The following is a 27,245-nucleotide window of genomic DNA, read 5'->3' on the forward strand; positions in this document are numbered from 1 at the left end:
CCCCCTCTCCATAGGCTCATCATACCTCCACCACCACTGCTTCTCCTCCCCGCCTCTTTGCTGCCTCTACTCCTCCCTTGGGCTTGCCTGATCACTGTTTCTGTGTCTGCATGTGTGCCAGGTGAGCTCTGTCTAAACAAATCCTGCCTCCCACTTGTTTTGTCTACTGCGGTGGAGGCAGGCAGCTAGGCGGACAGCAAGGACCTGGCATAAGGCCGCTTTTCTCTCGAGCTGAATAGCGAGAGGTTACACGTCTCTTCAGAAGAATGGTTTCTGTGAATGATTTTCCCAAAGGAGCGACTCAAGTACAGGGAGCTCACACACACAAAAGTTTAAACCAAAGTCCTCTCTTGATTTCATCTTTTAAATCCACTTATATGTCGAGTGGTTGAATAGGGATATGACTGGGTTTATAGCACGTTATCACATCTGAATGATGCTTTGAGTCTACTTATAGGATCCAAATCCTTTTTCGGTCTTTTAAAATCACAAGCAAACATTCAAAACTAAAGCTGGTTGTTTTACATTTAGTTTAGGTCCTGACGCAGCTCTGACACAGAGAATATGTTCATATATGAGAAGCATAAAATGTTGGCTGCAAATCCACATACACCACAGTCACAGTTTTAGGAAATAGGAAACTAAAGTGGGTGCAGAAATCTTGGGGATATAATGTAGATAACTTCTGCCCCTGTATGCATTTATGGCAGAGTGCGTGGGGTGTGTGTGTAATTTAAGATGGAAGTCTGGCCTGGCGCAACATGGATGTGATGAAAGACATGACCTACCATGTAAGTTCCTCCCCCGGGATACAATCAGTACATAAACAAACACACGCATAAGGCAGAGCTTGACATCACACAGGGGAACAACAAAGTGGAGCTGGAGATGAGAGATGGCTGTTTACAACAGGAAGCAAATCTTCTCCTCCGCTAATTTAAGAATGGCATGAGGAAATTAAATTTTACCACATCGCAGTGCAACAAACTGAGAAAACTCTGTTCTGTTTTGCTGTGGCTGTGATTAAAAGTGGCTTGTTGAGATGTAAATAAGACTTTAAGCTTTTCTTTTTGCATAAATCAAATTCCTTATCAGCTTTTTTTTTAAACCCACAATCCCCTGAAGGTGTTTTCAAATGAAAAGAAAAGACAAAGCAATGAATTAAAATAAAGTGCTGACATGATTAATGTTTCTATGTGTGCTCACAGGACGAATAGCCTTAAAGGTGAGCTTTGCGTTAGTCAAGTAGTGGCATATGGGCTCATTAACACGATCCAGTAAAAATGAGTTATTGTGTCATTGCCAAAAGATGCATTGGAAGCGATCGTATCCTGAGTGAGGTAATGTGTAATAAATGTTTTGGCACCTTTTGAGGTAATGTTATGCTAAATTAAGTAGTAGAGGATGGAGTGTTAGTAATGTTGTGGTACCACCCAAAGAACAGACACACAGTAAGCAACAGTGGTGACGGCATTCTCACCAGGTCTGACTAGAATTAATGATTGCATTTATTTCTGGGCAACCTTTTTTCTTTTACACAGCAGAAGCACACAATGACATTTTATCTCAGTAATCTGTTTAAAAATTTCACTTGGAACTGGAACAAATGGCACATGGCTGAAAACACAATGAAATAAGAATGAAACTGAAGACAATTAATAATCAGCAGAACTTAGGAAACCAAAAACACAAAACACTGACATGTGAAGGAGTGAAGCTTATTCAGCAGCACAGCGGTGCACACACACAAAAACAGAGAACATATTGGGAGATTTTAGAATTCAGAACTATAGTTTTCCTTTGCTAGAGTTGACACTGACAGTAAGTCATTTACACTGATGCTCAATATCTTGTACGAACTGTGGCTTTCTCCATCACTGTCAGTGTTACTGAATGACAATATGATGAATTGCTGAGCGGTGGAGCAGTAATACATAAGGTAGGGCCCCTTGCAGTACAACTACTGTGGCCTAATCACCAGCATGTCCAGACACACATGAGCTTTCCAGAGGATGTGTATCTCCTGCTAATATATTCAGGAGCTCCTCCAACTACAGGATATAACAGTTAAGCAACAATTAATTACAAGATTAACTTCAGCAGTGCTTATTCTACCCTTGAGAGTGGGATGTAATTAAGAAAATTTACCTACTCTCTAACTGCTTAAATCAACTTATCTTTCAAACATCAGATCACACCCGCACCTGTAAGTATATATTCTGCATTTGTCATATGCTCCCAGGAACTTCAAGATATAAAGAGTCTGGAAGGGCTCGGGCTGGTTTTGCAGTTCCTGGGTCCAAACGAGTCAGAAGGCAGTTTAGTAAAACACTTTAGAATTTCAGAATCAGAATCAGAATACTTTATTGATCCCTGGGGGAAATTATTTTTTGTTACAGTGCTCCATTTTAAACCAACATTAAGACAAGACAGACAATACGCTAACTAAGAATAGTACAATATATACATATATATACATACATACATACATAAGTCACTTATAAATAAATAGTTGGAAAAGAAACACGTGTAGCTGTAGCAGCAAACAGTGTGTTAAGTGGATGCATTGTACAGGGAGATGGCCACAGGCAGGAATGATTTCCTGTGTCGTTCAGTGGTGCTTTTCGGTAATCTCAGTCTCTCACTGAACGAGCTCCTGTGACTGACCAACATGTCATGGAGTGGGTGGGAATTTCATATTTGACTTGACATTACCCACATAACACAGCTGGGTTAAAAGCGCTGCGCATTATGTTTAGAGGTCACGGGCCTCCTAGTGACAGGAATTATTTTCCTTTTCCTTTTTTCTGTTATACGTATAACGGGACATGAATGTTCATATTAATTAATCATTTTAATTAGGGCTGCCACGATTAGTCGACTAGTCACGATTACGTCGACTATCAAAATCGTCAACGACTGATTTAATAGTCGACGCGTCGTTTGAAGCTTTGTAAGATCACAAAAGACGCAGGAATAAGTAGTAGTATTTAAGAGTGTAATAATGGACTGAAACAGAAGATGGCAGCACTGCATGTACAAGGATGTCAGCTGCCGTTAAACCCCGAAGAAGAAGAAGTAGCTCTGTCCCAGAATTCATAGCGCAGCCCAGCTCAGTTTCCAACAATGGCGTCTGGGTCAAAAAATAAACGTTTAACATATTTTCAAGCGAGAATGTAACTGTGTAAACCTCAAATATCTGCTCAGTTTATCAAGACACCACATATTTTGAAAAGCGCTCCGATGTCTGTTACCCACTAGCTCGATAGCTAGCCGGGGGCAAAGCTCACTAGAGCCCGTGAGAACCCCGAACTCCGGGCAAATTGTTTTCAAACCCACCGCGTCTGTCGCTACTCAGGTTAAACATATATAAGTCACTTAGATAACTTAAAAATGTTATTGTTTGGCTTCTTTATAGTATTTCATTTATTCCTGAGTAAGTCAGTTTGGCTGAGATTAAAGTTATAGTTTTTACACAGCTGAATAAATGTCAAGCAGACAACTGATTATCAGAAGTGTGAGATGCTGGAGAATATACTCCAGTGTCCCGTTATATTTTAGATAGCAAGGAGTTTATTAAACTTCACCGAAACAATCTGCAAATTTCATTAAAATTTCATAAACTATCATCTTGCCTTTATTTTTAGTTAACACCCAAACACCCTAACACTTAAAGCTGTAAGCTAATGATAGTTATATAAGAGCAGATGCATGCTGGTGCAATAAGCTGTACGTTTTACCTTCAATGGATGCATGATCTGATTAGTATCGATGACTAGTCGACTATCAAAATAATCGTTTGTGGCAGCCCTAATTTTAATACAAAAAGACTCGGAATGCTCTAAATGTTCAGTTTCTTTCTGTGTGATGTTGGTGAGAGCAGATATCTTTAGTATGGTCATCTTACACTACTGTCACACTAGGAAAAACTAGTAAATCCCTGCATGAACAAAATAATTGTGCAGCGAACTTGCAGTCTTGTTATCTTTTAAAATGGTTTCTTGTCATTTGCTGTTTTCAAAGGAAATTTGCTGTTTTAAGATGGCAACAAAATGGCACAGCCATCAGTCTGCTTGTGTTTGTGACTCAGTGGGTCAACTTGGCAATTAAATGCAGTCTGTTTGTGATAATATGGTGATTAACTGTGATAAACTGGTAAAAATTGTAAATCTGTTGACATCTGTTGCAAATCTTTTGCAATCGCATGTGCAGAGCCAGAAACTCGTGGATTTGAAACAGAAATTCCTTCATAGTGACGTAGTTGCTGACTTTGACTTTAATAGATGACTGAAGCCCGCAGTGTTAGTTATTCTGTGAATGAAGGGGGCTTAATAACACAAATAATGGTCATACTTTTTCCTTTTTGGGCTCTTTGAGTTTTGCAGGTAGATTCGAGTAGTGATGATGAACATCACACGTTTTTCTCTGGGGTCTGAATCAAAAGAGCCAAAGCTGTGTGAAAGCAAACTCAGCAAAATACTGTGACGGACTGTTATCTGTGTGTTGACTGAGGGCTTATATTGGCTGCTGACGAAAAAAGAAGAAGAAGAAAAACACTATAATTTTACCATGTTGGTGTTGCTTTTTCAAACAACGCCTGTCTCAATCCTGATTTTAGGCTGAACTTCATAATTAAATCCGGGCTGAATTTTAAATTACTAATGTTGGCCGAGAAGGAAGTCTGACTAGCAGCTGAGAATCGAGGTTTTTTATCAGGAGAGAACTTCTCGTCCAGTCAGCTGTGAATACTGCACCATAATCGTTATTTTGTATAGATTTCTCTCAGTACGTAAAAACACCCAAATGGCCCAATCAGACGCTGAGCTGGATGGTGTTATAGTAATAACTGTTATTGGGGAGAGAAGAGAGGGTCTAATTCCATTTAGCTGAAAAGATGTATATATACACATTGCAGGTGTGCGTTTCTACTTGCCCTTTCTTGCATTAGGGAGAGTTAGAAGATCCAAAGAAAACACACAGAAACTTGTGAAGAAGATTCTTGAGTGGCACCCTGGCGTTGCTGTATGCAGCTGCACTTACAAAACTATCTACAGATCTCTGTGTCTATTTAAGCTCTAATTAAACAATAAATTAACAATAATAATTCATATTTCCAATACAGCCACAGGCTGTTTTACAGAAAAAGTCTTTTGAGTTGTGTCTTCTGCTGCTAGTACATAGGGTTGGACAGTTTACATTGAGCTGTAAATAAACAGCAGCATGTGGGGAGGAAAAGGCTGAAGGGTGTTGGCACTGGCTATTATTATGCTCTAAACAAGCAGGAAGACATGCTCACATGCAAAAAGATACAAGACAAAAAAAACCCTGTCACTCTTTATTATTTCTGTGACTTGAAAAATGTTAGCCATGCATTGATGCCTCCTCTGTCTTTAAGTCTGTTCCCTGGGTGCTGATTTGTGCTTGGCTCAAGAGTTGATATCTCGTTCCATCCATCCACCCATGAGCAGGTTGCTATAGTAGAGAAAAGGAAACAATTTGAGCAGCATTTCTTCCTTTTATAGTTTGAAACCCTTGGAGGCTAAGAGAGAGACAGAGGGCACAGAGCGATGGAGAGGTAGAGAGGTGGGGCACCGAAGGGCCAGTCAGAACAAGGAGGCATTGTGTAGCCCCCCAACTGTGTTGGACTGACAGTCTGCATTACAGCACGCTACAGCAGCCTGCTCCCCAAAGCACTGCTAATCTGTTGCTTACTGCCCCTCTGGCCAGCTCAGGTAAAGGGGGAGGGAACCAGAGACGGGAGGAGACAGATTCCACGCGTTTTCCCCTAAGCCAAATAAATTTTTACCACCCAAACCTAGATTGTGTTTGTTGCTCTTTCAGCACAATTTAATCACAATAATAAAAAAAGAAACAAAAATGTGTGTAAAGTACAGACTGGATTTTCTTCAATAGCATTCAATGGCATTTGTAACTGAAGCTCTTTATAACTAAAACAAAGTAGGTTTCACCTTCAGTCTGTCCCTGCAGATCTGTCTGACTTTTTTGTAAAGGGAAAGGGATCTCCTTCCTAAGTGCCAGTGGACATCCTGCAGATGGTTTTTACTTTCGCAGTTCTTCTGAAGTTGTTCTGTTGCTTGTTTTCACAGAACACCCCACCAGATAAGCTTGTTAATTCCCTCCAAAAAGCTCAGCCTTTCAGTGCCCACCCACTCCTATGCTTTTTTCTTTTTTTCCCTTTTTTTAAGGGAAATATTTCTCTTTTTTGCCAAGCACATGCCTGAACTGTGATAGAGGTATGTGGTCTTGCTGTTAATGCATTAAGACTGACGATTGCTTTTGGAGGGAGTTTTGTGGGCTTTTGAGAAAAATAAAGAAGGATGAATGTAATACAGCAATTTGCAGGATTACAGCCTGCCAGACAGCCAGGCTGTTTTGATGGTGTTGCAAAAGGGTTTGTTATTTTTAATGCAAGAGTATTTTCAGCTTAGACAGCGTTAGGAAACTAGTTGATGGAAAGAAGGCTTAGAAGGAGAATTTTGACTGTACATTTCATTCTCATTTTAGGATGACTATTATAACGTACTATCATTTAAAATAATTTTTTTTTTACTAATGTCAAGAAAGATGTGAAACTTCACTCAAAAATAAAAGTAAAGCTTAATTAACTTCATTAATTTGGCTGCTGTGTTTCAGTTTCTATTTTGTTGTAATAACACTGTTTATTGACTCAGTCAGAGCTGAGCTCAATAAATCTTAAGCAGATAACAAAAATATCATTTTGTTGGTAATACCGTAACTGGTTAAAAGTGTAGTTTAAAGTAACATGACATTGTAACTCTTCAGCAGTCTGCACACTATTGTTGTATAGTAAAATTGAAATTGAAAAGAATTAGATGTATCTCAGGCTGAGCTTTGAAACTACTTGCTTCAAGTTCGGATCGGAAAGGAAATCAGTGGTATCGCGCATCACTAGTAAATTGTACTGGAAAGTGTGTTTTGATATCATGCATTGAAACCATTTTCTTGCAGATTTTACAAGTAAGCACGTACTGGACTCTTTTGTTTTTTTTAGATGTCTAATTTTTTGTAGCCAAACCACTTTCATATTATTCAAGTAGCTCTCTTTTTAGGTACTACACAGGCTGACACTCTGCTCTTGCTCTCAGACATGCCTGGGCTTGTGTTGTTGTTCTGCAGAAAAACATCACTACATCCTATCATGAGAAGGTTTTTAATAATGCATTAATATATTTTACCTTTGTCATGTATAGTATGATATGTAAAGGCCCCATCCAGGAGACAATTTTTCTAACTTAAATAATATTTAATGAATAAGACTGAAAAAAATCTTCTTAAACATGACTTTAATGTATGGTTTGATTCTAGAGCTGTAAAAACAAAAATTCTTGCTTTCTATTTCTTTCTTTCTTTTAGTTTTTTGGATAACAAAAAAGCTTAATTATGTCCATTACCATGATGACCATGAGTCCATTACCATGAGAGCATTGGCCTACTGATAAAGTTTCCCTGAGGACTCCTAACCTTCTAAGTGTATGCTAATTCAAGTGTTAATATTGACGTTCGTATTTTTGAAGAGCGATAGTTTTGCTGCTCTGTTGAAATTTGGACACGTTTCTTTGAAGTTTCCACGCTGTATAGCCAATTGTTACAAATTGTCATAAGTATTCTTGTCTAGCCTTCTCTCTGGCAGTTTAAATGAGTGCAATGAATTGTCTCAGTGGTGACCTCACTGTCAAAAGCTCACTTGTCCAAGCCTCAGGCTACAACTGCTCCAACCAGCAGTCACTTAAATCCAATCTGCTGTGATGATGGTGACTGAGGAAGGATACATCTGTCGTTCACTTTGTGACGATGAAGCTTACACACTGATGCATCTGTCTGGTGATTAGGGATATGCACTGTGACTGCCACCCAACTCTTCCAGACCGTAAAAGTGACCATTAAAATGACAGATCTGCCCTCCTCTGGTTCTGTCTGTCCATATTTTTCTCCATCTGCATGCAAAAGCCAGAGATATTCCCGGAACCCCAGTGCCCCTCACTCCTTCACCCTTCAACCCCATATTCCATCCCACCGTTTAAAAAGAAACACACATGCTCTGAAGCTTGGAGTGGAAGTGTCCTCCTGCCTTGTGCCCTTTGACCCTCTGAGGTCACAAAAAGAGGCACGTGCTGACAGAGGTCATGGGAGTGTCCAGTATTTGGGTTTTGATGATTCCCTAAGGCAGACTTAGCGGCCACTGTCATGCCGTGAGGACATCCCCAAGCTGAGAGATTTATACCCATTCAGCACCCTCGGGACAGCTTTAGACAGCAGACCCACAGGTGGACGTCCTCTGATTGTCTGCAGGGGTCGGCTCTTGTCAACAATCTAAAATATCAAGCGTGACCTCGTTGCTAAGATGACTTTAGCTGTCAGGGCACGCTCCTCCTGTGCTTTCATATAAAGCAGACTGTCCAGTGTGGGGTTTTTTCTTTCCCTTATTGTGATAAACAAGCAAGAAAAAGAAGTTGTTGCAAACTCCTTGTCCCTCCTGGCATGTGCATGACTTAGCATGTGACATTCCTCGCTAGATCATTCATTTTAGTAGCATTTTATGCACCCCTGGAAGAGTGGGATTCATGCCTCTATTAGAGTTTAAGCGACTTGCAGAGTTTCAGGCCGTAAAACGTAGACACATCATTATAAGCCTGCCAGTGTGCTGCTTTTGGATTCATACATCATGCTGTGAACAAATAAATGAGCTGTGTTCGGAAAGGCTGGGGGCAGAGCGGGCTGTAGACGTTCGTTTGTTTACTTATACATGAGTCTGTTGGTTTAAATGTGAGTGTGCGTGTGTGTGTGTGGCTGCTTGTTTGTGTGTGAAGGTGTTAAAAAGATAAGCTATCACCGGGAGGAGGAAAGGACCAGGAGAACAGAGTGTTTGTGTTTGTGTGTCTGGTTTTAATGACTTCAGCTGCTTGGTTTCTGGTCTCTCTCTCTTTCTCTCTCTCTCTCGTTTGAGGGGAGGAAGGGTAGATGTGTAAGCAACTCCGATTTTCAAAATAAGGCGACCATTGCCCGAGGGTATTGATACACACCATGAGGCCAACCCGTGCTGTTATTTTTAAAAAGTGGGATAAACAAGTTAGCACACAGACCTTTTCTTCCCTCTGGATTCCAAACCAGAGAATTTTGTGCACCAGTGAAACTGATCAAAGCACAGGAATTTTTTTGTTTGCTTTTTTTTCACATCTGTCTAAAATGTTAGAATCAGTGTTGCATTTACCCATATGCTCACAGTTTTGCCACTGTGTAAAAGACAAGTAAGAAACACACACAAGCATACCCACAGTTGAATGTCATGCTTATAAATCTTAATGCAGCAAAACCCTCAGCTTGTCTTCTAACATCAGTTTACCCACTCTTTATTTTCTCTCTCCTTAGGTTTTCTTTCTCTTTTTGCCACACATTCTCCAATTTCATTAGCTATTGTTTGATCAGTCAAACAGCAAAACTAAATGTAGTGCACACAGCGTATGTAAAGTGCATGTCTGTTAACATGCTCAGGAAAGGCAACACTGCACCGGTTAGACCTCAGTCACACAGACCTTGAGACTGGTCGGCGGCCCCTTTGCGACAGCCAGTTGCTAGGGAACAATGGGAGCAGCTGGCTAGTTAAATGTGTTGCAAAGAGGATGTGGCTGCAAAAACCTCTTTGGGATTGGTTTGATTCATAGCAGATTAATTGAGGAATGCATTTTTTAAAATCCAAATCAGAACAGTTTAGCAGTGAGGACTGTACATGGCATGTTTACAAAAGCAGTTCGGCACTTTTCCTTGACATTATATTTTTGTGGTGCGGATGCCATTATGTGTGTGTTTTTAGTAGCATCCATGTGAACATTTGCTCATTTATCTAGGTTGTTTTTGATATAATTTAGTAACTTAGTTTGCCTTACCCAGCTGTAGTAGCAGAAGATGGCCTGAAGATGTGATTTACAACTAATGGTTGTTTTACGACTCTGCTTAAAAAGAATTAAAATATGAACTAAAAAATGCAATGTTGTTGTGCATATACATTTTTAATTTTTTTTACTTTGATATTTAAAAAAATGTTGAGATAAGTTAAATATTTTAGCCTTTGAAACTCTACTACGAGTAATCCTTGAAGGGCTTTTCTGAACTGAGGGGTATATGTCATAATATAGGTGTGCTTGTAGAACAAAGCGACTGGGTGTGCATCAGTAGTTAGTGAAGGTGGTCTTTGTCTATCTACTGTCTACCATTGAAAAAACCTTAAAAAAAACCCTCTTCCAATGGTCATTAAACCACGTCTTTAACGATATACACTGAGGTGACAAGACTCGTCATTAAGGGTACAGGGGTGGTCAATAACTCTCGTCTTTATGGGAGAAAGAGTTAAGCAATGTAAACAAACCTGGCAGAGAATCTTACTATAAATCAGATACATTTTCAATAGAATACAATTACAAGACTGGAGATAGTAGGACTTTCTTGAGAATGACCATCGATTTGCGAAAGACTTGAAGTAAAACAACATAAGTCAAGAATTTGGAGGGTTTGTCTTTAGTTGTTCATAACACAGTTAAAGCAAGAATCTGGAGAAATCTTTGTAATCCAAGTAGAAATTGTAACTGTCCTGTGCTCGTTTTGCAAATTGTCGCATGTTGCATGGTCATAATTCAAGTAGCAGGAAGAGCGGGACTATCTGGGTTGTTGTCAATGCACAGTTTAAAAGCAGACTCTGTGATGGATTTGATGAGAAATTTGCACATCTTTGAATGCCAAGTAGTGCATTTAGAGACTCATAAGGCAAGACACTTTATGCACATACATACTGGTTTTCCTGCAGTCTGGACTTGTCACAAGTCCGCAAGACATTTACTGCATCATGAAAATGAAAAGTAGGACAAAAGAAATAGTTCAGCAGCTGAAACTTCATATCAAACATTTCACTTTTAAAACAGCAGTTTGTCTCCTTCTTATGGCGTGTTGTTAAAAGAAGAGGTGATGCAACACAGATATGAGCTCATTCCAACATTTTTGAATATGACTTTAAAGAAAAACACAGCTTCCAACAACCAATGAAAAGGTGTCAATATTTGATCATTTCTAGGCTTATCAGTCAAAAAGACATTCTGTTTCCCAACTATTTTCAAGAGGAGCGGTATTTCAAAGTCATGCTCTGCTCCGGGCCTTTGCATCTCATCTGTCGTTTAGGAAATGTAATTACTACAAGGCCTAAAGCCACCAGCATTGGCCTTTGGACCTCTGCTGCCACATCCTGTGAGTGGTGGCTTTTAGAAGCTCTGTCTTCCTCTCTCCATACAGCTTTCTTCCTCAGCAAAAAAAAAAACGGTCATTGTTTTTCTGTTCTTGTTTATTTAAACCACCATAAAGCATTAAATTATTAAGCTCCTTCTCCAGCATTCATCTTATTCTTTGCTTCCCCCCCTCTTCATTCTCTTCTTCCTCTTTTCAAGTACCAGACTTCTCCAGAGCAGTGCTGGAGTGTGGCCCGTGTCTTTGAGGCAAACCTCATCTCTTCCCCGAAATTACCACTTAAAGGGAATTCCTTTTCGAGCAAGCGAGCCTGCAGCCCTCCATCTTTGAACATTTGATGGTTTGATAGCTATAATTTGCTTAAAATAACACCAATAAATTTATGAAGCGGCAAATAAATGCCTAATGCACCAAGATGAAACGCAATACAGCCTTTCATGCTGTAGCGCTCGGGAATGTCTTTATTATTTAGTTTCTGTGGAATGTTTTTTTGAGGTCTTGTTACAAATATACTTTATCATATGTGAATGTTCTTGCACTTTTAGCTTATAGTTACAGCCTGTCAATTATCTCTAAAGTACAGTTTAAGCAATCACTTTTGTGGCATTAGGCTAAGCTGTAATCTCACAATTTTCTGCAATGTTATACATACTCGCCCAGTACAAGAGGATTTACATTACTGCACAAGCACCATAACACTGACTTAAAGGAGTAAGCAGCTAAAAAAGAAGCAGCATTAATGGTATTATAACACGTTGGTAGCATTTGCAATACTTCTGTCTTTCTTCAGGCCTGGCCAATAGGAAAAAGCGGCGTCTTTCAAAAACCGGGGAAAGCCCTGAGCATTAGTAACTGACAGACTTTGTAGTCGAACCGCTCCCCCTCTCTTTTATTCACCTCCACCTTCCCCTCAGTTCATGTCAGAAGTACCTGTCGTGCTCATTCTTAGCAGACACTGAACACCCCAGCTTAGTGTACCAAAAGTGAATTAGTTAGCTTCCTCTTAGGCTGACCTGAAAGGTGAGACAGGTAAGATTTCAGCTGAGGCTCCAGCTTGTGTGAGAGCACTTTATATAAGCTTTTCATCAGTTTGTACAAGACATGAAGGCAATCTTTTAAGCTTGTTTACCCACACCCAGGTGTAAATTAGCAAAGGCATTTGATATGCACTAGTTTGCGTACTAGTACTGATCCCTTGAGAGAACCACTATGCCAGCTGGGGTTTTTGTTATGTGATGTTGACACAACACAGCAGACCACCACTAATCTCCATCATACGTGACCTGCTCCAACCCTGGGTCAGACTTAAGGGTCATCACATGACCAGATATAGGGGGCTAATAATCGCAAGAGCCTCTGTTTTTATGCTTCATGACTGGCTGTGACAGTGGACATTATTTCCTGCTACCGGGATAAATTGCATAATGTGACAAAATCCTATTCGTGTAGGACAATAAAAAGACAGGTGCTGTTAACAAATCCCCGTGTGTACTTGTGCAGGCGTTAAATTAGCCTTTCAATTCAGTTCATGACAAGAGTTGAGCTGTTTTTACACGTGAAGCATCAGAGCCACAGCCTCCTGTCTTTTAATGAGAGAATAAACAAACCAGTAGACATAATAGTGCAGCGCTTTTGTCAAGAAAAAGGGCAGAGAGCTAGTTAAATAGGGAGTCTGCCCCCACATGAAAAAGAACACAGGGGAAAAGGGAGGAGGAAAGACGCCTGGGTGTTCCTGCAGCATTGTCGAGCCTTGTGCCTTTGAGGGACACCTGTCATTGGCTGGGCAGTTCACACAGGTGCCTTAACGCCGTCTGATTTGTTGTCCTTAAAATGAGGCTTCAGTCAACAGGTAATGGAAACAATGATGACGATCTTGAAGAAGAGAGCGAGGCAGAGTGGAGGGAGGGTGTAGTGGTGGAGGAAAAAATGGATTCTTTAGAAGGCACCTGAGGGTTTTGTGTGAGATAATCTGTTTGCCTTTTACTCACAGTCCTCCTTTTGTCGGGTGGAGGAAGGCGTATCGATGTGTTTGCGGTGCTCAGACTGTTGCTCAAGGATTGCTCTCTCAAGAAACTCCTCCTGCGAGTGGTCCGTTCAAATTCACTTATCTATCCTCAGTCCCCTCTCATTTACCCCTTTCGTAACCTCGGATGTTTCCATGGCTACACAACCCCAGCCAAGGCCTGGGTAGCTGGAGGGCCGCGCAAAATCGTGGTCTGTCACGGCACTTTGCCAAGAACCAGTTCCTAATAATGTGATACTGTTACACCATCACCCACACCCTGGTTTCAGGATCCAAACAGCAGGGCTTGTTCCTACCACGTTGTTTGTGTTGACGTTTTGCATGCATGTGTGTGTGTGTGTGTGTGTATTTATGTGTGTGTGGTCCAACTGCTTGGGGAATGCCAAGTTCCCTCTCACCCTGTGTGGAATGTGGCATGCAAAGCAGACCTGTGTGGTTGTGTGTGTGTGTGTGTGTGTGTGTGTGTGTGGAAGCAGGAGATTAGAGCTAAGACCAAAGAATTAAAAGAATCAAGGGCAATAATGATGTGAAAAGTGTAATTTATAAAACACACCTAATTCTAATTTATCTGACAGCTGCAGCTACTATCAGCTTTTTCTGTGTGTGTGTTTTTTTAGCCGTTTGGGTCACTGAAAAACTCCTTGCACTGTGAAGATTTCATAAACTCTGTTTCTGCATCTGTGTGTGAGCAAATAAAACAAAGATTTTGTCTTGTAAGTCACAGGTGTGTGCCTATCTCCTGTACTGACATCAGACCGTGCGGTTACTGTTTGTAGGCTTTGTTTGTGGGGGGTTTACATGTGAATGCAGATAGTTTTCAGACTAAAAGCATTAAACGCCCTTTAAAAAAATACAGCCTGAATTCTAGTTCCGGTATCATCCTGTATCAGACCACTATATCTCACCATTTCTCAGCTATTAAACATTTCAATTATTCTACCTATTACCTTACCATTTGTACTATTTGTCTACTTGTAATTACATGACAATTTGTGACTAATTTCACATATTAATCCATTATGGTTAGCTAACAACTTTGTTTGTATTAGAAATCAATGTAATTCCTTTTCCTTGTTTTCATCAATTGTTAATTTATACTGTTTGCCAACAGTCTGTTATACTCTTTGTGAAAATAATGACAGTTTATAATCCAGATAAGCATTTTAAACTGTTAGCCATATGTATTTTTAATCATTTATTAACTATTTAACCATTATGGTTAGGTAACAGTTTTGTTTGTGGTCTTCGATGACAACTTAACTAGATTATCCATACTTTTATATTAAATCATGCTTATCATACCAAGAACTATTTTTTTTACCTTCATTGTCCCATATATTTAGAAACATTTCCAGCTTTTTATTCAAACGTATTGTCTTTTAATATCTTATTCATGAGTTTAGCTAGTTGCTATATTTCAGCGATATCAATTATAAACTTTTTCCTCAGTTATCTATACCATTAATGCTTTTTACATATATGTAAAACAAGCTGGGTCTATTTTTGTTCTGTTTTTGCCCATTATCTTTCTTAAGTCCCAAATTTCAACAGCCTATTAACCTAAATTCTGAAAACTCAGATCAGTTCAGTTCTTTTAGTTATTTTAACAGCTGAGTTGATCATTCCACCTATACTCTGGCTAACCATACATAACCTAGCACTTCAACAATGTCTTATAGAGCCTCTGAATTGTAAATTTAGGCAAAAAGTCCCCCACATGCAAATCCAAATGCTTACGTGCTCATTATTCAGGATGTTTTGTGTTTTTTTCTTTTAACCACAGCCCAACAACTTAGTATCTCACAAAGATAGAATCACCCAAATGCATGCAGGTAATATATACAGCTGTTACAGTAGTAAATTTAAAAGTGATCTATACCATCGCAGTAATATGGCACATCTACCTTTTCTCCTTTATCACATCACAGCCACAGGTGGAAACCGGTTACTGTGAGAAATGGTGGTTTAATAACCATCTCTATTTAGAGCGAGGCTGACCTTTCTACACCCAAGACTGTCTCCTGTTTCCCCTCTGCCTCTTTATCTGTGGCCATGGTGATAAGGGCACAATGTGTGTGTTTTGTGTGTATGTTCTGCAAGTCCACATCTGCTAATGTGTGTGTTAATGAACGCTGTCTTGGTGTTATTTCCTCTTTTCTACCAAACCCTAACCAAATAAAGGTAATTGAATGAGAGTGCGTCCACTTTGTGTGTGAACATGTGTGACTTTACTCCTCTGTAAACATGTTTGCAGAGCATTAACTGCAGAAAGAAGGCTGAGCTTACGTTGGAATGTGTTTTCTTTTGTTGAAAAGTAGCTCTTTAACATATTTTACCACCTGGATTAACAAAAAGTGGCTGCGTTTCCTTTTAGATATGGCAGACCTTTATAACTTCAGAGAAAAGAGATTAACTCAGTCCTTAAATTTTGGATTTTACAATTCCAGCCAGTTTTTCAAATGGAAGAAGCAAAGTGTTCTTTGGCAGCCAGCTCATAAATGAGCCAGACGGTCGAGAAAGACATTATATGGCAGCAGCCAAGGGATCAGCTCTCTTCTTTATCTGTTTCCTTCTCACAGACTGGAATGTTAATGGTGGCTTTGTGAGGAGTCCTCTGGAGTGACTGACAGCCGAGTGGCAGCTCTCAAAGACTCTTAATGGAAGAAAGAAACCTTTTCTTTAATTTGAAGCAGCATCTGAGTTCCTTGTTTCATGAAATGGTTATATAACATGTCTATTCACATGAACTGCCTTGCATAGTGCAAGAAAACATGGTTTCCAGCAAACAAATGAGATGCTAATAGATATCGAACATGTGGAGTTGGACATTAAAGGTTTACGAATAAGAGACGACAGGTCATTCCAGAAAGACTTTGTTTCAGAATTGTTCTTGGATCAATATTAATTCAGTTCAATTCCGGTGCAAAATCTTTCTATAAAAGAATAATAGTTTCATGTTTTAAAAATCATACTTTGCACATGTTTTTATAATATAAAACACAGCAGTTTGTTCTGTAGCGATAACAAAAGGGCTAAAACTTACAGCTGAATAAGATAAATCTTTACTTTCTTTTTTGCTGCACTAGTCAAGGCTTTAAAGGCATCTTTGAGCTGGAAGCAGTGATGTAGTTCTTTAAATGAAGGCTAGGCTAGCATGGTTACAACTCTCTGCATATGGAAATGGGATGGAATAAGAGATTAAGTAGTGCATCATAAAATTATACAACTCGAGAATGCTTAAAATTGTTAAGTATCAAGAAATTAATTATCAACAGATGGTACTGTTTAATGTGCAATAAATGAATGTCTGCGGTTCTGCTTTCTTGCTTTCTCACAGGCTATCTGTCCAAAGTGTTGAGGAACTACACAGCGAGGGCTTGTGACGGAGACTTCCTGACGGTGCGCTGCCCTTCCCGTGCCACCATCACCATCCAGTCAGCTTTCTATGGAAGAAGAGGTGCTTCTGATCCCCAGCAGTGCCCTCAGACCTACCAGGCCCTCCTAAGCTCCTATAAAGCTCGGGAGGATGATCGATATTGCTCTGTGTCCACTGCACTACAGGTAAATAGCCAGGCTCATTCCTTTTGCGCTATTACATCATCATTATTCACAACTGTATTGAGTTGGTATTTACCAGACTTTTCCTAAGAATAAAGAATCTCCTCCCACATTTGGCATCCCGCCTTCTGTAAGTCACTTCTTAATGCACTGCCTTTCTTTTTTGGGTTGAGAGAAAGTGTTCTGTAAAAGGTTCAAATTAGCCAAGGGTTAAACTCTGGAGAACCAACGATTATGTAATGCTTTGTGGGAACGTTTTCCGGCAAATTACACTCTCTAAAGAGGAAGCAGGCTTGTATGTTCCTGTGACACAAAGCGATTTCATGGGGTCTTTGCTTTAGCATCCTCTCCCAAATTGGGATGCGGCTGGACAAGGAGACCCGCTTTGCAGCACCAACACAAACACGCACAAACACATCCTGTTCGGCATTCATTCAGTTGTTCGGTTTATTCTTAGGCTCCCCTGCCTTTTAGCATCAAACACCCTCCGTTTCCATAATAGATAGGGCTGCCATGAATGCACAGACACAGAGGCTGCATTGTGTCGAAGTGAGAGAATGACTGCCGTGCCACCCACATGAGCACCACCTGTTCGTGACCTTTGGTTTGCTGGCCTTACAGAAAGAATGCCTCCATCTACTAATGCTTGTTTAGTGATGCCTCAGGTTGACCAAGTGACATTTGTCCTTATCTTTTAACCTAATTATTTTCAAATCCCATTTATACTGATTCATTACTTTTTGTGCAATCAAACTTTACACCATAGAGATTTTGCAAGTAGCAAATATTTAGAATTTTTGCTGTAAAAAGGCAGATTAATCAATTCATTTCTGTCTGCCAGTAACTGAGTTCATAATTGTTTAATTAACATAACATAACTTTCTCACAGTGAAATTTTGGCAATAGCATTCAATAATATCTTTTTTTTTTAGATTTTCAGCATGTAGTCTGATGGATGTGAAAATTCAGCCTTTGCTGTGTGCTTAATCTGTGATATGTAGAGTCATTCTTTGGTGTATTCAGTAAAAAGCTTTGTCTTATTTTGTATTCTTTCTGACTGTCAACACAGTTGGCACTGAAACTTGTCTGGGAAGATGAACACCTTCACTGAGCCTTCTAAGGTTACTTATTGTCACCAGATTCATGCTCAAAAGGGGAATTTTGGTGTGTGGCGGGGAGATCCTCTCAAAAATGAGCGTGATCTTATTTATTTCCTATTTGAAAAGCTGTGAAAAGACTTTAATTTGTTGCTATGTGGATTAAACGGAGCTGAAGCAGTCTGATAAAAGAGACCAACAATGGCCATCATTTTGCAACATAATTAATTCTTCAGCACGAACACATGTGGTCGTTTCTCCTAAAGATATCGCTCTTTAAAAAACACAAACTTAAATATACTTTGTAACAAACAGGATCAAATATTGCATTTACTGCCTGTTTGCAAGCATGGATCAGTACCCAGCCATGTGCATGTTATTAATGTAACAGCTAATTCAATTCAGTGGTTTACTGTGTTTTTTTGTTTATGTAATACAGTGGACGTACACAGAAGAATAAGACTTCTCATTCAGTGCTTATTGTTTCATTATTTGATTTGGTTTTCTTGTTAGATCTGCTGACAACAAAAAGTATATTTCCAGACGTATTAGTCTTAATTGGCACAACAGTGAGGACCTTCTTGTCTATTTAGTGTGTTTTTAGGTGGAAGTCCACAAATTACGTTTGTTATCTTACCCCGGCACTATTTCAGTGGTAATTCATGTCTCTTTCCGTGCTTTTTCATAACTAATGCAACTCTTTTAATATTTAATTTAAGGGAGGCTCTGAACTGAAACCTTTCAGCTATTCCTGTGTGTTGGATTGGTCACTGGGCTTATAGCAGGCTAAAACATGAGAAAACGAAGTGGGTGAACTGATGCCATATACCCTAATAGCTATATTAATACCTGTTTGAAGTGGTTTTAGGGTTTTTTTGCTGCTGGTCTCACTATCATTGGCTTGTTGTTTTCCCTCTAAACGTGCCTTTGTTCTTCTCCCGTTTTGTGTCACTTTGCTTCAGAAAATGCAGGACGAGTGCCAAGACAGAAGGAGCTGTCAAGTCCTTGTCAACAGCCGCGTGTTTGGGACGGACCAGTGTCCTGGGAGCAGTAAATACCTAATTGTCTGGTACAAATGCAGACCGAGTAAGTCCCTCGTCGCCCCGCATTGTGACAGTGACAAAAATCTCTGTCCCTCCCTGTGCTTGAACCATTCTTTCTTTGTTTCCCCCCCTCACAACGCCAATACACAATACACAAGGGTGGTGTCAGGTCAAAACCAAACTAGTACACTAACAATCAAAGGAAATCCCAAATCAACCTTTAAAATTGTGTACCAAGGCTCTCCCCTGTAGCCACTTATAAATATCTGAATTTGAAATAGAAATTGGGGCTGAGCTATACTTTTTAATATATTACAGGTGATGATTATGCTTTTTCATCATTCTGTGAGGTACATGCCCGTAGAGTAGATGCTCATAATAGGTTTTTCCAACACAGCTGGACTCTTTACTGACTCTTTACTTTATCTAGCATCAGGATGTGGTATGTGTAGCTAACCCAAAAGCCAAAGTGCCATTGTTTGTCATGATAAAGCACTATGTCAATTAGTGGACATGCTATATATTTGAAATCAAGTATATTGGCAACAATTGAGGAATAAGGCTGGCTGCACAGGCAATACTGAATCTGCATCAATCAGTACTGGACACTGACAACCATATGTTATAGCCTCATACTCACTGGATGAAGAGACTATATCTGTTGTGATCGTGGCTGTCTAATCTGTATCTGTTATAAAAAACCTCAGATGGAAGGAGCTAGCTAACACCTCTCCAGCTGTGACTGGAGACCTTCTATAATATGTTATAACTATAGAGGCCATCTTTCATCTTAATCTGTCATTTCTGATTGAATTTAATTCTCTTATTTTCTGTTATTTTTATTAGCATGTATTTCTATTCGTATGTTCGGCACTTTGGTCAGTGGTTGCTGTTTTTAAAGTGTGTTATAAATAAAGTTGGTATGGCTTGGCTTGGATGACATTCATGGTAGCATGCAGTAAGGAGCATTTTGCTGTTTCAGCAGCTTGACCGTTATATGGCAGCCTGTTAATAGTAACGTTTGGTCTTCAACTGGAAAAACATGCTGTGACTTTGCTTATCCCGTTTATATACTTTGCAGCAGGTAGACACATAGCTTTAATGCTGGTCAAAATTTTCTTAAGTATATCTCATTCATATATTGACGCTGTTTCACTCTAGCCTCACACTTTTGCATTTGCTACTGACTAAATTTAAGCTTTTTGTTTCAGATGGAAATCCCAAACAATACTCTTGAGCATAAGGGGGTCAGACCTGGCAAGAGTATTTAAATGTATTTCTCATTTAACTACTTTTTGTAGGGAAAACCTTTTCTATAATTTTTAAATAAAGTCTGCATTAATTTAGGCATCAGTATCCGTGTGACTTCCCTCTGTGCTGCTTCTTTTATCTGAAAAAACCCCCGCTTTTTGCGTGCCTCGCTGTTTATCCTTGTCCATCGTTCCCCTTGTGATCCAGGAAGTTAAGAGTATCACTCCGGAGGGGAGCCACAGCAGTGCAGTAATCCCACCCTGATTCTAGTATTCATTCGTCGCTCAGTCCTGTGCTGAGCCGAGCCGCACTGAGCTGTGCAAAAGTTCACACAAGAGTGCCCACAACTCAGCATTAATCCACTGATCCCCCTGCCTTTCCTACTTGTTCCTTTCTCCACTGGACCCCAGGACCAATCAGCAGCTCTTTGTTCACTGTCACTTAACCAATGACTTCTCGGGGGGGAAGAGAGAAAGGCTGCATGGGGTGTTAGTGAGGTGCAACGGGCAGGTGTCACTGCCTCTGAAAAGAGAGGTGGCTAGAGGATGGTGTTAGTGAAGGAGAACAGGGAGGGTCTGAGACAGAACAAGAGTGAGTCCATCACAAAGAAGTATAACAAACTAGTCCTGAACATTTTCTTTGCTTTCTCTCTCACTTTTCTTTTCTGCATTCCTGTTCCACTTCCCACATGGATATAGAAACACTCTGCTGTTGTGTTTTTAGTTGCAGGCCAGTGGAGCTACTTCTTGCTGTCACAGGTCACTTTGGGTGGATGTGTCAGAGGAATGCCTCTGCATGGCTCTACATGTCCACCAATCTGTCCTCCCTCTGTCTCATGCCCATTACTCTGAATGAAAAATGGAGTCTGTGCTCTGCGCATATGATAAACTGCTAAGCAGAGGTTCTAATTTAGTGGTTCTAATTTGTATCTAATCAGCAAATATCCAGGAAATGAAAACTTATATCAAATATTATTAAATAATTTTTTTTTGGTTGACAAGCTTTCTTCTTTCTCTCTCTGTATCCACAGATGAGTATAAGAGTAAGGTGGTCTGTGAGGAAGATAAGATGAGGCTAAGCTGCAAACAGGGAATGCAGATCGCCGTCTACTCCGCCATGTTCGGCCGAACTCTGCAGGGCACCCTCGAGTGTCCCCTTCTCCACAGGAGGTCTCCATCAGTGGGTGAGAAACCTTCTTGTTTTCCTTTTCTGTCACTTCAAGTATGCAGTGTTTAAAAATCTACTTCGCTCTTGAAAGCTGTATTTTTTGGCAGTTTTTTTTAATAGTTCGTGATCATTCAATGACTTCCTTTTTTACAAAGGTGCCTCGATCGTGTGATTGTGTCATGTATTTTCATGAAAGGTGGCACTTTTTGCACATTTGTATCATTCCTCATATAATCAATTTAGGGGTCAGTCCGAGGTCAGGGGAGGAGTAATAAGTAAGGAGTCATAAAACAAGACACTAGCTTGGCTTGCAAATCAGGCCTACATGTGTTTGCATGAAGTTAAAAAGAGTCTCCTTGTCGTGCTAATGCTCTTATACATATTAATGAATGGGAAGAGTGCAACTTCAGGTCACCGTTTTTTTGCTAAAAGACAAAAATGCCTTGCAGCGAAGACATAATCTAAACATTCAGGTGTCATTACATTGAGCAGATGTGAAAAATGAAAAGGTTTTAATAATGAGCGTTACACGCCTGGACTCGAACTCCAGTGAACCACAAAGAGAACTACAAATACAGTCAGGTTCAAAACACCTGCTGAATCCCCCCTTCATGAAATGTCTTTGACGTGGGCGATATTGCCTTGAGATGCTGTTGTGGTTTGGAAACCTTCATTCCTTCATTTCCTCCACTTTCTTTGACTGAGAGGCTCTAGAGCAAACACTGGTCTGTCACACCCATCCCTGATGTCATCTATTCAAACCTCTTTGCACTTCTTCCACAATCACTGGTTGATAATTTCACTTTTAGAAGCAATTTACCTTTTGTCATTTCATCATCTTGTTCTCGGAGCATTTTGAGATAAAGAAAACCACCACTGAGCATCAGGTAGACACACACTAACGTGCACACATTGCCAGGGGAATGAGGAGGAATGTAGATCAGATGTCCCTGTCATCAAAAGCACTGAGTTTGGACTGTTGAAAAGGAACATATTGAGTTCCCTCCAAGTATGCATGTTTGTTATGTGCATGTGTGAGTGCATGGGATACCCAAATGTACCCCTGGCCTTGTTTAGAGGAATGTTAATGACTTTAAACTTGGATCCGTGGCAACTATTAGTATTAGTTTAACCACAGGTGCTGTTGTGGTGGCCTTGACCCTTTTGTCAGGTAGTCTTTTCCTCTGTACAAGGAGGAAGCATTGGACCAGACATGTGGCAAGTAGGTGTAGCAGGTGAGACAGGGCTGGTTTCAGATATGGTTTCAGACTCTGGGGTTAAATACAGTAGCTCTGAGTATTGATCAAAAATCTAATTGAAGCAGGGGAGACGTGGTGTTTACTGAAAAATCACATATTCACCATTAGTGTGTTTATGTCGACTGGAGACTCAGATACACACAAACGGCTGTTCGCCCACTTTATAGAATGAGTTTTCCTCTCTCCATCACATACACACATGTGTGTGCATGTAAACACTGCACTCACCCACAACCACCCCCTGAGCTGTTCCAGACAGTCTGGTGGTGCTGTAGTGGGATTTCCCCTGTCATCTCTATCTTTAATGTGGCTCTCATGTCACCTGGAGCAGGAAGTGAGGGTGTCTTAAGTGACAGCTTAGACAAACACTGTTAATTATTTCTAAATGCTTTCCCCCTTCTTTTTTTACCCTCCCGAAGCAGCGTGGAGCCTCAGCTGCATGTGTGTATTTGTGGTTCTGCATGTCTGAATTAATCTTGAGGTTGGCAGTCGCTGTAAACGCAAGTTGGTTTTGTGTCTGTTTTGAATTTAAGTTTCCTTAAATGCAGGTTCAAATGTGCTAAACGGAATAGGTTATGGTAATCTCTCAAACCTTCCTGGCAAAGTTGCAGCCTGAGGTGTGGGATCAACCGCTGAACTCACACAGCTGACTGCACGGCCCAGGTATGCTGTGCATAGTGTAATGTTAAGGAATATTACAGTGCTTTGCTTGTACACTGTTAGATGCACAAATTTAGACAATTTAACACTAGCCACCTGCCAAATAGACAGAAATTTTTTGTGATAACTTGTGCTAGCTGTTGTCTAACAAACAAATGTCTTCTGGAGGTAATTTTCTAGTCAACTTATTTAACTTAATTAGATTTGCCGCAAGGAATTTATGCCATGGAAAACCACTGTCTGCTTTCCTTTTGAATGCAAAAGTCCTGGAAAAGTATAGCAGGAAAAAACAAGTATGTACATAGACATGTACTCACAACACAAGGATTCTTTGATCTTGTCTTCTGGGTGGGAGTGGCGGAGTTGGACGGCTTTTGGCGGCGATGAAGAATCCTCAAAGTAAAGGGGCCTGCTTCAGCCCTCCTCTCTCATCTGCCCCATTACCACGATACATACCTCTTGACATCTAAATAGCCCCCCATGCTTGGCATGCAGGATCTTAGAGTGTGTTTTTTTTTTCTAAAATAAAAGGAAGGCCACTGTGCTTTCCCTTTTGAGTGTGTGCTTTGAAAACGATGGTTCAGACTTTAGTCTATTTGCAGGTTGGATACTAGATTATTATGCACAGCTGCACACTTTAATACTTCCATTTTGGACTGCTTGTTCCATTTTTAGGGTGTGAGATACTTCACTGTAACTCTGTCTGTATTTATTGCAGACACTAATAGATGCAGAGCAGATAAGTAGCATGTTTATGCTGTTTTGGACTTTGCTGATATAGATATAGATTTATGTTAAATGTGCAGGTCTGTCTATTTAAATCAGTCCTGAAAGACCTGAGTTGACAGATTTCTGTCAACAAATTGTTACTGGTTGACTGTTTTTCCTAAAGTTTGCAAAAATATCATCAATGACATTTGTATACTGGCTATCATGAATTTCTCAGGCTGCATGTTTTCTATGATAACAAGCTCATGCAGGGTTAAGGTGATAACACACATAGCACACATACCAAATTCTCTGATTTGCTGGAATGATTGTGACATAACTTGCTATCGCCTTACAAACCCACACAAGCAAAATCCTCTGTACAGTACTGTGCAAAAGTCATCAAGCCCTTTGTATTTTACTAAGAATATAACAAACAATTGGAGTTATTTCTGGAAACATGCATAGGAGTACAGCATATGTGGCAAAAATAGAGTTTGTATTCAATATGACCACCTTTATTCTTAAACAGAGCCCGAACTCCTTTAGGCAAAATTTCTTATAATTTCTTTAAATAGTCTTCTGATCGCAGATTCAGCTAAAGTAATGGACACAAACTTTGTGTTTTTGTGACAGGCTGCTTGTAACAAAGTGCCTAAAGATACATTTTAAGTTGTTTGTTAAGTGTAGACACAATGCTGGTTCATCCCTTGAATTAGGTGCCTTTTTTATGCATGAATGATTCAAAGGTTGGTGTTAATTGGCTTAACCAACAAAAGAGTCATCTGAAAATGGTCAGGGACGAGGACTGCAATTAAAATGAGTGAAAAAGCAGCCAATGTTTAAAGAAAAACTACTATAGCTAAAGATGACTTAAAAAAAAACTCAAGTTCCTGCTCCTTGCAAGCAAAAAGTGATGATATGAGGGGTGGCTCAAGACTTTTGAAAAGTATTGTTTATGTCTGGCTGTAAAATATGTTTCCAGAGAAGTGAAAGAACATTTTGGGGTAAATGCGTGTGGTGTTACCTTGGGTAAAAGGTTGTCTGTCAATGTATCATTGACATCTACTGAAAGCATTTGGCGTGTGCAGATCCTTTCACCTTATCACCATATCTGAAAGTCGCTCTTCTATTACACAAAGAGTTTAAATCCCACAACAATGAGTTAAACCTCCCTATTAAATGATACGTATTGCCGATGAGTCAGAACGAAAGAGGAGTCGAGTGTTTTCCATCCATTGTCTTGAAATTCCAGGAAAGGTGTGCGTGGGTGGAAAACTTGGACTGTTATGGTGGTTGTAGTGACAATTTACTAGGAAAGGTTGCTGTACTCTTTGCACGTGTGTGTTCATTTGTGTGTTTGGATATGTATGTGCTCTGAGGTGTGTTGCGTTTATTTGAAAACACACAGTTGCTGTACACCAACCTCAGAATGTATGACAGTGAAAATGCACTAACCTTACAGGACATCAGGCTTAATACATGTGCTCTGTGATGAGTGAAACTCAAGATGTGGCTTTCTACTGGATAAATTATTATCTTTTTTTCTTTTAAAACAATTGAATGACATGAAATGCCACATCACACAGCTTTAGGTGGTTTCTCCACCCAGAATCGCCCTTTCATTGTATTAGGAAATCAGCTCAGTAACTTTTCGAACTGTGTAATTCCTTTTAAGAAAAGTACTTGTAGGTGCTTTTCTGTGTGTGACCTCAGTTTATGTTTCCTGCTGTAATTAGTCATCATTGAGAGTAAGTGTGTGTTTGTTTGTGTATGCATGTGAATCTGTGTGCATGTGTGTGTGTATCCAGGAAGCTCCTCCCTTTCCTCATATGCTGCTTCTCTTGACTATGGGCCTACTCTTCTGAGCTATAGTCCTGTCCTTGTTGGGTGTGTGGAGGATAGAGGGGTGGTGGCCCAAGCTTGGAAAATTGGAGAGGGTAAAGGTTAGAGGTAACAGGGGTTATTCATGCCGTGTGTATGTGTGTGTGTGTGTGTGAGAGAGAGGGGAACTGTTGTATGCTTGTCTCTCTGTGTTAAGACCACTAATGAGAGCCAGAGGAGGTCAGGCCCTTGGGAGTGTTCTTTTAAACTACATAGAAATTCTGTGTGTGGCTGAGCTGGTGAACAAAGAATACATGTGTGTCTCCATCCTCTCTATCAGCTCCTGAACCTCTAAGTCCCACCCCATTTTCTGTGAGCTCTGTGCTCAGCTAATCACCCAGTCAGCGAATCTAAGGTGCAGCTAATGGGGGTCTGTCTGTCAGTGGACTTGGCTTGTCAGGCCCTCCGGACAGGAAAAAAGAGCGGCAGAGAAAATTGAGGCACATTCGTCAGAGCAGGAGGTTATTGAACTGAATCAGAATCAGAATACTTTATTAAGCCCTAAGGAAATTATGTAATTATGTAACGGCGGTAATATATTTATATATTGCTATAAACAGTGATCATAAAATTAACTAGTACAAATGTACATATTGTAGAAAAATATAATGTGATTAATAAAGGAAATAAAAGCCAATAGTTACAACATTGATCTCTGTCATAGACACAGACTGCTTATCAGTTTGTCTTACATAAACAGATAATAAACTGCTAATATGGATAATAAACTTTCACATTAAACGCCTCCTCACCACTTTATTATGTACACCTTGGTAATACTGGGTTGAACCCCCTTTTGCTTTCAGACCTGTGTTATTTCGGCATAGATTCCTCTGAGATTCTGTTCCATATTAACATGATAGCATCACACAGTTGCTGCAGATTTGTTCTATGATGCAAATCTCTCATTTCACCACATCCCTTTTTGATTGAGAAGTGGGGATTGAGGAGGCCAACTGAGTACATGTTCAAGAAATCAGTTTGAGATGATCTAAGCTTTGAGACACCTTTGAGTTATTCTGCTGGAACCAGCCATATTAAGATGGTTACTGTGCGGTCATAAAAGGGATGGATATCGTCAGCAACAATATTCAGGAAGGGTGTGGCATTGAAATGATGCTCAACTAGTACTAGGGTGTCCAAAATGTGCCAAGAAAATATCCCTCACACCATTATGCCACCATCAGCTGGCTGAACCTTAGATACGAGCCAGGGTGAATTCTGACGCACAGATTAAGCACATTCTGACGCTTCCTCTGAATGCTGCAGTAGAAATCAAGGCTCGTGTGACCGTGCAACTTTTTTCATCTGTTGTGCGGTTTTACTT

General features: G+C 40.0%; 1 protein-coding gene across 2 annotated transcripts in view; it reads left to right on the plus strand.

Annotated features, from left to right (window-relative positions):
* The window catches only part of eva1aa (eva-1 homolog A, regulator of programmed cell death a), a 72,137-nt gene that overhangs the window by 3,921 nt on the left and 40,971 nt on the right, over positions 1–27,245 (plus strand). Inside the window, exons 2-4 of one of the 2 annotated variants that reach the window (XM_026194528.1) lie at positions 16,629–16,852; positions 18,909–19,032; positions 21,271–21,423. In XM_026194528.1, coding sequence (XP_026050313.1) covers positions 16,629–16,852; positions 18,909–19,032; positions 21,271–21,423 — 501 coding nt within the window. The remainder of the gene's footprint in view (positions 1–16,628; positions 16,853–18,908; positions 19,033–21,270; positions 21,424–27,245) is intronic. The other variant, XM_026194529.1, reaches the window with a different exon arrangement.

Source organism: Astatotilapia calliptera, chromosome 15 (assembly GCF_900246225.1).
Source record: "Astatotilapia calliptera chromosome 15, fAstCal1.2, whole genome shotgun sequence".
Taxonomy (NCBI): Eukaryota; Metazoa; Chordata; class Actinopteri; order Cichliformes; family Cichlidae; genus Astatotilapia; species Astatotilapia calliptera.